At 42.3% G+C, this 13,187-nt stretch overlaps 1 protein-coding gene across 10 annotated transcripts in view; it reads right to left on the bottom strand.

Annotated features, from left to right (window-relative positions):
* The window catches only part of rbm47 (RNA binding motif protein 47), a 37,610-nt gene that overhangs the window by 7,959 nt on the left and 16,464 nt on the right, over positions 1 to 13,187 (bottom strand). For 6 of the 10 annotated variants that reach the window (XM_084931362.1, XM_084931357.1, XM_084931356.1 and 3 more), the window contains 3 exons: positions 1,874 to 2,728; positions 1,460 to 1,790; positions 352 to 375 (listed from right to left, as the gene is read on the bottom strand). In XM_084931362.1, coding sequence (XP_084787488.1) covers positions 352 to 375; positions 1,460 to 1,790; positions 1,874 to 2,698 — 1,180 coding nt within the window. In that variant the 5' untranslated portion in view covers positions 2,699 to 2,728. Of the gene's footprint in view, positions 1 to 351; positions 376 to 1,459; positions 1,791 to 1,873; positions 2,729 to 7,300; positions 7,357 to 13,187 lie in introns of those variants that run through there. The other 4 variants (XM_084931365.1, XM_084931366.1, XM_084931364.1 and 1 more) reach the window with 2 other exon arrangements.

Raw genomic sequence — 13,187 nt, 5'->3', positions numbered from 1 at the left:
AATTAAGGGGATATGATGACAGGGGTTGTGGCTAATTTAACTCATATTTTAGCTAATATTCTGCACATAGAGAAAAATTGCTACTGAATTTTTGCTCCGACTTGGAGGTGTTTGGGTTTAGTGTGGCCTCTGTCTCTTATATTAGGTCTATTATGTAACTCCATAATGTTGTCGACTTGTATTCCAAGAGTTTTGCCACTTGGTGGTGAGCTCTCTAATAACCCAGCATGAAATGGGAGGTGACAGCACAGCAGGAAAAAGATGGTGTTAGAAAATGTATAGTTTGTCACATGGCAAGAAGGCTCATTGTTCATCAGAGTAACAAGTAGGAATAAGGATGTGAGAGATTACCATTGTTCTGTATCATTGGGGATCCTTTGGAGAGAAAACCAAAACACAATGATTGCTCAAAGTTAGATTTTCCTGCTATCACCCAAGACCATATTTAAAATCAATCATTAAAGGTGATGGGATTAGCATTCATTGATCCATCAGCTGGTTTTGTATTTCCCTTTTACAACACCAGTTCCAAAAGAAAGTTGGGACGCTGTGTGAAATGTAAATTAAAACAGAAGGCAAAGATATGCAAATCTCACAAACACATGTTTTATTCAAAGCATAGAACAAAGAAAACGTACGGAAACTTCAAACTAAGGAAATGTATTTAAAGAAAGAATCTGATCACGTTGAATTTAATGGCAGCATCACTTCTCAAAAAGTTGTGACAGGGCCATGTTTGCCACTGTAGTATCCATTACTCTCTGAACAACACTCCGTAAACTTCTGGGAACTGAAAAAGACCTGAGAATTTCGATTCCCCTAACCACAGAACAGTTTTCTGTTCTGTCTCAATCCATTTTTAAATGAGCCTTAATCCAACAACAATTCACATAAGGCTTTAACCTGAATTTGTAGATGGTGCATTGAACTGTGTTCACAGACTGTGATTTCTGGAAGTCTTCCTGAGCACATGCAGTGATTTCCATGACAGAATAACGCCTGTAGGCCAGAGGGCCCAAAGATCACGCATTCATTCAAAATGAGCTAATTTTTGTCTTTAAAGAAAAAGGTCTTAGTTAAACATTTGATATGCTTCTTCTGATGTCTTCCATTGTGACTAAAACATGGGTTTGTCAGATTTGTAAATCATTGCGTTCTTTTTTTATTCACATTTTACACAGTGTCCCAACTTGTTTGGAATTGTGGTTGTAACATAAAAGTGATTTTAAGCCACAAACCCTCATCAAGTTAAAGATTTCTTTAAAATTTCTCATCAAATGAATCTTTAAATGATCATATTGTCCTTTTGAACGTCTGAAAATTTCTTACAGTAAGAACTGTTTTCATATCACGAGATCCTAAAATGTTTTGGAGCTTTGGCTCCAACCAAGAGGGTTTTTGATGAAACACTGGATTTTGCAACAGATTATTACGGATTGAAAAAAAAAATCATTCTAACCTTTGACGAAGTACTCTCTGTTGGGTCCAATGAGGGTGTTGTAAGGATAACCATAGTATGCCAATGTGTAGGGATCACACTGATAAACGTAGTTCTGCTGAGTAGCCTCTGAAGTGGCAGGAGCTCCCCCCTTTGAAGCCTTCTGGCGTGAGTACTGCTCTTTATCGACAGGTTTGGCGAGCGTCACCTCGATGCAGGACCCTTCTACCTCTGTGCCATTGAGGTTGTCCATAGCCAACACAGCATCATCCCGGGAGGTAAAGTGGACAAAGGCGTAGTCACGGATTTTCTTTACACGCTCTACACATCCAGGGTTAAACTGGCTGAAAATCTAAAGACAAAGGATGGGAGAAATTAAAATCGTGTCAGAAATGGTTTTGCATGCTCGAACCTAAATAGCCGGTCGGTCCTCACCTGTCTGATCGTCTCTTCGCTGGTTTCCATCATTAGATTCCTGACATACAAGATCTTCACTGTTTCCATCACGTCTTCATCTACATCAATCTCTGGCTCTGCCCAGTCCACTGCAATCTGGTGGCCCCACAGCTGAATGCGTCCAGGCATCAGCTTCCTGCGAGCCATGGCTGCTGCACGATGTGACTCATACTCTACAAAGGCAAAGCCACGGTTCTTCATCTTATCTGCAGCGCTGGCATAAACTATCACATCTAATACGCCTTCTGTCACCTTGGAGACCTCTTCCAGGATCTCCTCACGCTTTTTGGTCTTGGGAATGCCACCAATGAAAAGACGGCAGTTGTCCACTGAGGAGCAGACACCCAGCAGCCGCCCAGGCCGCACTTCATAGTTATTCAGCTCCCGCACGGCTCTCTTGGCCTCGTGTTTCTCTGTGTACATTACAAAAGCGTACCCTCGATTTTTCCCATCAAAGTCCATCATCAGGCGCATCTCATAGATGCGTCCTACGGACTCAAACACTGGGATCAACTCATCTTCATAAACATCCCGCGGAATCTTTCCGACAAAGATCTCACAGCCTCGAGGAGGAGATGCACCATTCCAACCGGGAGGGGGACCGTACTTTCGCTGACCATTTTCCTGGACCATACTGTAGCCAGTACGCTCCATCAGGGCCACCAGTGCGGCCTCATTAGGTGCACCAGCAACACCCTCAGGGATGTTGAGCTGTCCATGGTGAGAGTGATGGGCACCAGAGGATTTGGAGGGGGCAACGTTGTTACTCATGGTCGAAGAAGAAGCAGGATCTTCAGCTGTCATTCTGACAAAACCATCCAATCAGATCAGGGCCTGAAGAAGGATAAGAGAGAGATCTGTCAAATTATACTGAATTAAATGGCTGCTGTAAAGACAGAGAAAAAAAATACAGCGGGAAGAAAATAGGCTGATGATCAGAAGACATCATTTAAACAACAGTGACTGATTGCTGACTTTGAGCACAATTTGCATGCATGCAAGATTACCTGACAAAAACAAACCAGCACACATTACGAGGCCTGAACACCACAGTGGAAATACAGCATCCATAAATCCTCAGGGCGCCTTCCCCTATCAGTGGTTTTACAACCTTGTTTTGTTGAGTAACTCAGATCTCTTGCTGACCTCTGACCCCTATCAGAGAGATTGAAGGGCTGTAAACCCTGAAACCTCCAGCTCAAGGTTCACCAAGTATGACTAGGTCACATGCTCAGTGCATGTGTGTTTGTGGTGCGCTTGTGTGTAAAAAGTCAGCGAGGACTTAAGCTATAGAAGGAATTTTGTGTAACATAAACCCTGTTATGTGACAAAAGGCTGCACACATTCATCTTTGCTACACACAAGCCTCCTGTGTGCACGCTCACCACGTGGCGGTGTTGGATTTTCCATCTCCTTATCAATATGAATGCCATACAGAGTGTGGGTGCAGCTATTAGTGTGTGCACATGTGTGTTTCAGTGTGTCCTCATTAAGTAGTGCAGCCCTAAAAAAGGAACAGAGAACAATCAGAAATCGGCTTCCCGAACATAAACCTCTTACTCTGTTATTTTCCAACACAGCCGGCATTCAGAATGGAAAAATCCACAGGTTTTTAAATCCCCCAAATCATGCTGCATAAAATAGTAAGCAACCAATCAGAACAGACTATAACACTAATTTGATAAGATAAGATAAGATAAGATAAGATAAGATAAGATAACCTTTATTAGTCCCACACGTGGGAAATTTGTTTTGTCACAGCAGGAAGTGGACAGTGCAAAAGTTATGAGGCAAAAATTAGGATACAATAAGAATAAATACAGTACACAACTGTACAGAATAGAATAAAAATAAAATACTATATACAGTAGAATAAAATAAAATAAATATACAATAAGATAAAAATAGAATACAAATACAAATGCTATATACAACTGAGTAAAAATGTGACTCGGTATCATGTAAAAACATATAGGCCAAAAAAACAAATACTCGCTACTTAGGCTTTGCTTGGGTTTCTTTGTGCAGCACAAGATTGCCTGGACTAGGATGGAGATAGGTGAGGCAGTCAACAAAGGCAAAACACTAAAAAGCCAAGCAACCATGGTAACCTGCACACTGATCTGACCTGACCCAACATCCCACTCTCCTACAAACAAACCTGTTCACATGTCATTTTGTCCAAGGCTGAATGAGGGGCTTAGAATGACTAGTTCAAACATGGATGATAGTACAAAAAAGGAAGTAAGCTTTAAATGTCTTTTTTAAACTAAGCACAAACTCCCAAACGGTTAGGAAAAGGAAATCACCAAGTGTGGAAAAAAAAATTTTTTTCCTCCTTTATCTTTTGCCAGTAGTTCACCACTGGTTGCTGAATCCCGACGAAGGTCAAGATGACATTCATTTATATCTGCTTTTCCGAAATAGTTTTCCAAGAACGGGTCATGGACCTGTTCTTGGGTAAAACTAAGGACAATGTGTGTATTCTAGCTCAGGAAGCAAAACCTTTGAGCATTTAACTGGCCTGCCTATCAGCACACGGGTCTTACTAAGAAATCATGCCCTTCCGGGTTGTATCCACAGGTTTAAATTTTTCTGTGGCGCGTGGATTGTCTGAGGTTAATGTTAGAATTCGTATGTCGTGCAAATTCAATGGAAGGTTGCTAGGAGCTGTTGTTGTTGGGAGGTGCTTTTTAAACTAGGCTGCCAAACAGACACTGTCACCTTCAAACTAACTCATGCTTGGAAGTATGTCTCTGCTTCCAGTTTGAGACACACTTTTTCAAGTTTTCCTACCACTCAGCTAGCAGCTCTTTGGACACCGGTTGGGGTCCTCTATGCAAAAACTACAAGTAGCTGCAATCTGCTAAATACCAAAGCAATCACAACTAGGTTTTTTGGTGCAGCACCATGTTTTTGACCAGTATGACTTACTGACAGCTAACAGCCACTCACCGTGTGGGGAATACACATTTTTCCAAGTTTGACCACGTTGTAACACATCAAATGTGGCGAACAACTGTCCAGCAATGTATGCGTGACCTCAGTAAGACCCCTCTATAGGCTAACGTTAGTCTACAGAAGACAACTTTTTTGTTTAAATATATTTTTTCCTGTGAAGATCAACAGGAAAGCAGAGGGAAAAGGGGCCACGGGTCAGACCCGAACCCCAGCCAGCCGCTTTCAGTATTGTGGCATATGGTCGCCTGCTCATCCGACTGAGCTAAACTGGCACCCGTATCAAAGGCAACCCTAACCCTTCACCTTAAGAAATAAAATCTTCTGCCAGTTGTAGACAAATTATTTTTTAAGAAAAAAAGGGGGGTATAAAAATTAATCAGAAAGATGCCTTCTGGGTACATTACACCTGTGTTAATGTACGAAAAATAAAAGTGTTCTAAAATAGTTGTACATATTAGTACATATTTTATGAGGTGGTGAAAACTTGTGATAGTGTATTTTATATGCTTGGACACACTAACCACTACCTTACAGCTTCCTTTGCATGTAGTCTTGTGTTTTTAATCAGTGCAAAGTAATTATAAGGAGACGACAGACGTAAAATCACCCTCGGTAAATATGATTATTGATGGAATCTTCCTTTATGACAAAAACCCCTAAATGTCTTACATGGTTTGTTGCACTTTATCAGTATTTTTTGTCATTTCACGTCTCTTTTTAGGGCTGCCACTGAAAACATTTATGAAAGTAGTTTGTTTTGGCATGCAAACAAACTATGCAGCGTATTCGTCATCTCTGCAGCTCACGACATTTTAATCTCTTCTATTTTTTTGCTTCAGTGTGGTTTTCTTTGTCTGCCCTCCCTCTGTTCCTTCTATCGTGTGAAGTGCTAACATGACTCGATCTCGTATCAGCCTTATCTTACCAGGCTGATGACAAAAGGAGGACAATATTCACACTGGGAGTTCTGCTGGACAATAAAATGAAGCTTTGTAACACAGTGAGCTTGACACTTTGTGCACTGAAGCAGTTAGTATTAAAAAACAACAAATTTAAATCATTCTTCCTGCTTTTCACCACTTCCTAGACATTCCTAACTTCCTCAGTGCTGACCGTGTCAGGAGTGAAGTGAAACTCTGTTGTAAAAATATGAGAATATTTTGCGTGAATTTGAGATCCTTTGTGTAGCACATGTACAACACAGCGTATTAAATGACAAAAAGCAGCTTGCAGAACATCTTCAGCATTCAATCCTGCGTGTGTATAAGTGACAGAGAAAGGCAGAGCGGGGAGGAGGAGGAAACCTGAGGCTGAAACAGGTAGATAATTAACCAAGGTGAACACAAATCACAGCCTTTATTCACAGAGAGCATAAAGATTTACAGATGGTGTCTCATCCAGTAAAGACAAGGAGTTTGAAAAGTTATGACCACTTAGGTGTGGCTCACATCTTCAGATTTGAGCCTCTTTGTTGGGGCATAACAGGAACAGCTAGTTACTTCGTTAAAAATAATCTACCTTGACATTAAGAGCTCAGAGTTCGCCTGGTCAAAGGTTACGAACTCAGAGCGGCGCAAGATAGAACGACTGGCAAGCGAACAAGCGAAGGAAGTTTAAGAGCGGGATTAACAGAGCCGAGCTATTCCCGTGAGATTGCTTGCTACGTTACGTTTATGATTGATAGAAGCACCTGATTCTCTGCATATTAACAGCGTGTTACTGGGACTGAGTTGTTTTATGAGCGGACAGAGAGGCTTTTACAGAGTTCTTCAGGTCATCATAAACACAGATTGACTTGCAAAATCCATCTTTTTTCTCAAAAGAGCAAGTGAGCCTATAACATTATGAATCTGTAGTCAGCTATGAAAAGGAAGGATATTGTATTATTTATGACTTTAGGATTTCTCTTATCAGAGGAATATGCATGTACAGAGGTCTGTACAGCGATCCAGAGCACTGATGAAATAGGCCTAAGAAGGCTGCCATCTTTAGCCGCACACACTCATGTAGACACGTGGAGGAAATTGATTCACAGTCCCCCCCAGCAGCCCCCTAACAACAGCGTCGCAAGGCAGCAGAACAGGATCGTGGAAGCACCAACGTTTAAATAAGCCTGAGTCCTGCTGCTTTATACATGCAACACAAACACCAGCCAGATAACAACAGATGTGGTCCTAAATAACTCAAATACTATTTAAACCATCCTTCAAAGACAGACAGGTCCGTAGAGATAACTGCAACAACAATAATCTACGCATAGTCTCAAGTCACAAAAAGTTGTCATTCAAGGACAGCGAGCGCCTATCCAATCAAAGGGAGCTAGAGATACGGGGAAGTGAGAGTAAAACAGAGTAGAAATCTTGAGAAAGATCGTAGCAGAGGGATGGTGGTGGAAAAGAGAAGAGGAATTAGAAGCAGAGAGTGGTCAGAGAGGAGGATATCTACCCCTGTTGCTTCACAGCGCTCCGCTGCTTGGCTGCCTGCTCTGGGAGTGTTAGTCCACCTCCATGAGAGACAGGTACAGCAGGGCACTGAGCACAGAGTCCAGCCTCCTCTACACTAACACACACACACACACACACACACACACACACACACACACACACACACACACACACACACACTGACCCAAAGCTGCAAGCATGAGAGCTGATGAGGGTGGAGCTAAAACAGGTACTTGAGTTTGTGTGTGTCTGTGTGTACATGTGGATGAATCTCATCTTTACTTTTATTGTTATTTCATACACACACAAGCATGTTAACAAAATTTACTCATACATAGAGCAGTATTTATATTTCACACACCTATATCCCGACACTGTGAAAAATATAATTAATGCTGTAATCTCCTTTCCATGTACAAATGACATGACTGAACCAGTAGTTTTAATTTATCTGCTTACTTAAAGACAAACAAATAAACTGTCAGTGTTCACCAGCCAAGAGAAGCATGCCACTAAGTGACATTACAACCAAGGCCTCGGTCACCCAGACCTAGAGACCTGTTTGCAACCCCCTGGCAACCATTGGTCACTAGGGAAAAATATATTGCCAAACCAGTTGGCAAGTGGTTGCTGCCAATCGTCAGATGAAAGTGGTCACAAAGAGGTGCACAGTCCTGCTCCAAAGCCTCTTTGTGATTGCTCTGGTTACTAGCAGATGGCATGAAAAATGCCAACTTCTCTGCAAACAGTTGCTGACTGTGGGAAAACAAAAGGTGCTGATGGTTTCACTACCACTCACTGAGTACTTGGCTGGTGGTTACTTGGCTGGTGGTTACTTGGAAGGCGCCGGCTTGTTTGAAAAATCTGCTAGTGATCACCAAAGCAATCACAAGGAGCTTTTAGGTGGAGCTCCCTCTGCACGATCGAGCTTTCCAGAATCCATTCACCCAGCTGTCCGGGAATATTCAACCTATTTTCTAGCACTTCCTTTAGTGAAAGATGGTGGTTTAGTTCAACAGGAAGAAAAACATTCTTACATATATCCAAGCAGACCTAACAGAGTACTTTTGCACTACTTTTACCTTTATAGTACTTTTACAGCTATATGTTTTCACTGATCCAACGCAGCTGTAGAAAAAAAAACAAGTCAACAAGTCTTTGTTCCCTGACAAGTGAAAGCAGGTAATGCAGAGAGGAGTATGATGGGAAATTGAGTTTTAATGGGTTTTGAGGGTTTTCTGCTTAGATTTGCAGAAAAGGGAAAAATGTTCCGGAAACGTTCAAACTGGGGTTTGAATACTTCCTCATGTTTGTGCTGCAGTGAAGGGACATCTGAAAATTCTGACTGGAAGCTACCCCTGGAGTGATTTCTGTCATATCAGCACAAAACTGTGACTGTATATAAGTGTGTGCGTGTGCATTCAGGCATTCACGTGTGTTTTTTTTGTACATAACAACGGTGAACGTGTTCCTAGCACAGCTTAACCTAAGCAAACAGCGCACACCTACCTGGGCAGTCAAAAGAGCAGATCAAGATATGAGAGAGAGGACGGAGAAAAAAAGTCACACGCTTTCAGATTTTGTTCAAAACAAAGAAAAAAAAAACGTTCCCTGTGTCTTCTGAAAGGAGCAAGAAAAGAGAGTGTTTGGGGAGACATGAGAGTTACAGTCTGGTGAAAAGCACACTAAGTTTTAGTTGCTAGTGAAACCGACCTCACTCTTTAACGACTGAGTAAACAGGCAAGAAGACAGGGTGTGAAGTATAAAGGCCAAAGAATAATGGACGGACAAAGACTAAAGATTAAATGATAGATACAAACGGGCTTTTCTGTCTATGAATTTACTTTACAATCACATCAGAAAGAGCTCACTCAGTACAAATGACACCAAAACAGTGTCTGTAAAGATACCCAGGTCAAAGTATGAATGTAAAGGTGTGTGTGTACATAAAAGAAAAGAAGAAGAAGAAGGTGCGGGGGGCTGAGTGTAAAGTAAAACCGGGGTTTCTTCTAAGCCGAGGGGGGTCGGTCTAAATTAAATCATTAACTGTGACTCATTAGTGGGAGCCAATCAGAGCTCAGGCACGCCTCAGAGATTTCAGGTGTTCTGGTGACTGCACAGTTAATCGTTTAGGAGGTCAAGTCAACAGTTTATCGTTTAACTCCACGGGAAGAACTGAGAGACGGTCGAAAAACGCTGACCGTCTCCTCAATGATTGGACACGCTCACTAAATCATTATTCAGGCACCGTTCACACCACGCAGTCATTCGTGTGAGACGACATGTTTTGAAGCGCAGAAAACAATGATTTACAAAGAATTATGAAATAAAGCTGCGATCCTGCATATTTTATGATAGTCAACGATTCCCGCGAAAAGCCAAATGACAGAATCATCCATCACATTTGTTTAGCTGCAGCTGATTTGGGAAAACAAATCTTTTGAAATTTGGATATTGCAACTTTGACTAAGAGAAAACTAAGTGAAAATAAATTCTTATGAGCGAAGAACGATCGTTGCTAAACTTTCATGTTCATCTGCTGAGAGGACGTATGATCAGTTAAATACATGCATTCACTGGTTGATTTTTGATGTCAGACTAAACTGCTTTTTAAACGTAACACTGCATGGCTGAAACTGACGTTGTGTTTAAGTAAAGCAATTACTTAGAACTAAATCAATCACAGTAATCAGTGGAGAGAAAGAACTGATAGAGCTGTCTTAGACTTTGTAGGATATTTATGATAAGCTGGCTCCCTATTAAGGCCAGGATTAAAAGACACACACACACACACACACACACACAGGAATCTGTTACATAGGCAAAACAATGAATAAGCTGGAATAAAAATCAGCCATAAAACAGTCCTGGTAATCAGTATCTCAGCTAGAAAGGCTGACTGATTATTACATGCGCCGTCTATATAAGTAAATGAGTAGCGTGTCACAAGACCAGAGGTCCCGCTGTTCATTTCTGCAGAGTGATACGACCTGTAGGAGTGCACCACACTGTTCAGGCCACACTGTTTTCCTGGAAGAACATTCTTCCAGTCAGCCACAGAAACTGCTGTAGAAAAAAAAGTTTCCTGGTGTGATTTTCATCACGTCAAACTGCTTCCAAGTTTCAGGTGGCTCTCACAACTCAACTCTCTCACAGATTTCAGCACACATATTGTTTTTAACTTTGAAAAGGCCGAGCGGGATGGTGTCTTTTGATTAGAATGGCACCAAATACAAAGGTGTCTCTTGCCGCTGTATGGTGCATTATCTGAGCCACAGCACAGCACAGGGAAACAATCAAATTGACAAAAGAGAAGTGAGCACTGCGGCTGACCTCTTAAGACACATGATGTTCTCATGTTGACGCAGCTCAGCTGTCAACATGCTGACGCCAACAGGATGACAGAGAAATGAAAAAAAAAAAAACAGTCATGAGGCTGAGACAAAGAAATCTGCATTAAAATGTTTATATTACATTAGCTAAACTCCTGAGATGCTTTGCTTCTGTCCCTGCGTCTGCTCCCTTATGCCTCCTTCTCCTCACTTTTCCTTCCTCCCATCCATGTACCTGTCATCCTCATTCCTCTGGTTCACCCAAGCTCAAAGACGAGCAGCAGGGAGGGGGAGGAAGGAATGAAAGAGAGGAGGCAAGGAGATGCAGGAAAAAGGGGAAGATTAGAAGAAAAGGGAAGAGAGTCTGAGTGGGGATCTGAGGAGGAAAAGACCAGATGGAGAGGAGCGAGGGAGGTTAACGAAAAAAGAGAGGGGGGGGGGGGGGGCAAATGTTCAGGCCTCCCTCAGTGCTAGAAAGCCCTTCAAAGTGAAACTGGCCTGAAGAATTTCAGGTCAGACGGAGTGCGTAAGTGACCACCTCCAGCTCGGAGTAACTCCACTACAGAGGAAAGATTCCAGCTCATTTACTCCCAGAGCCCCCCTCCACCTCCAGGACCTTCACATTTGTCTCAAATGTCACTCAAAACAGCACGATTTGAGTCCAGCACGAGAATCGAACCCAACATAACAAAGATCCTCGAAGAAAAGCTAAGTCTTGTTATAAAGTATCACAATATACAGATCCTTCATACAGCAACAAAGTCATTACTAATCAGAAGAGCTGCTTTAGCACTCGCAGAAAGGAGCTTTGCCTCCTCAGACAAACACATTCCTCCGGCTAATCAGCTAGCCCGCTCAAGGCCACAGCAGACATTGTTTCAAGCAATTACTACTGATGCTGGCGGTGTCACACTCGTGACACGGGCTCCTTCAGAGTGTGTGTGAGTGTGTGTTTGAGGTTTAGCACAGGTATTTGGTCATGCTTGACACTGAGCAACATGACTTTATTTTGGGATTTTGTTTTTTTTCCAGTGTTTTTCCCTTTCACACAATACTTCACACACTTAAAAATGAGCTAATCTTCACGTACTCTTGGGCCCACCCAAACACACCGAGAGAGTCAAACTCCCACAACAGCTTACAGAAGACGGAAACAACAGCGATGTCATTACAAACAGCTGGTTTTTTAGCTTTTCCATCACAAAGTGAACCCATTCATCAATCAAACTTCTGTTATTGTCATTTATGGTAGTACTTTTAGCACCGAGTATACCCTCAGTGAATGAATGAAGCAGCATGTCTCTCTCTTATGCACACACACACCCACACACACACACACACACACACACACACACACACACACACACAAAGCAAACACCTCACCTCACTGGGGTAAAAGTCCACGCATTATATGATGAAGAACCCGGAAGTCTATGGGTAATAATACCAGCTTCTCTGTGTAGCCACTGAAGCATTTTTATCCCCCACCCTGAACACACACACACACACACACACACAGTGGTGTGCCATGCCACTCCACTGGTTCCACTGGTTCCACTGTAGGGATACCTTGATCTCCATTCCAACCTCTGATTGGAATAAAGACAGCAAAGGCACTTAAACCAATCAGTTTGACTGTGATAAAGTGGTGAAACAGGCACCTCTGGTAAAATGATCAAGCAAAACTTGACGGATTTCTACTTAAATCGAAACGCAAACAGCTGTTTAACCAGAAACGTCTCCATCAGAAGCTGTCCTGTTAGGAACGTCTTTGAGGCAAAGGCTTCTAGAAATTATTGAGGTCGTCTTTCATGAAGATACCCGTCTGTAACGAGCAGGCTTTAAGGAGACTCAAGCAAATTAGATTTTTAAAACAGACAGAAACAACCTTCGGGGTCAGTTTTAAGATGTTACCTGTTTTCCAGACTCAGATGTTGCCGATCAGGCCGAGGAGATGCAGTCTGTGTTGACGGGGTATCTTTTCACACCTATCTAAAACTCTCTCCCTGCGTCCATTCACACTCCTTTGGTGTTGACAGGCTGCAGGAGTTTAGCCAGTCTCCTTGAGTGCCTGAGTCTGTGTGTTTGAGTGCCGAGGTAAGCAAAGGTGGTTTAGTGTTTACTCATTCTCAATGGCCAGAGGAGAGAGGTGGGGCCACTTAGGGCAGGTAACCCCCTCCCTCACCCACCTTTTCTCCCTCCTTCAATCTCTCGCTCTCTCTCTCTTGCTAAGCAGATAAGGAGTCAGAGGAAAGGGAATGCAAGGGATGAAAGGGCAAAGGGTGTGACAAACAGTGGTGACTGACATCAGAGAAAAGTCATGAGCTTGCGTGGGATTCAGAACAATACACTCCTGATTACATTAAATGAATAAAACCAAAAAAACCTGACACGGAGTAGAATGATGATCGAGGAAGTAATTACTGGAATTTGCAGGAAAATTTTCCAAATGCCAGCCTTTTTTGTCTAAGAGGACAACAAACTTTCACAGTCCCAAAACAAAGCAATCAGCGAATGTTTATTCTACCTACAGACCTTTGTGAAACAGATAAACAC

This window comes from Perissodus microlepis, chromosome 6, assembly GCF_051167445.1.
Source record: "Perissodus microlepis isolate ML-2025 ecotype Zambia chromosome 6, ASM5116744v1, whole genome shotgun sequence".
NCBI classification, from domain to species: Eukaryota; Metazoa; Chordata; class Actinopteri; order Cichliformes; family Cichlidae; genus Perissodus; species Perissodus microlepis.
The sequence above is the reverse complement of the archived record's forward strand: the minus strand, read 5'-3'. Positions and strand labels throughout refer to the sequence as shown.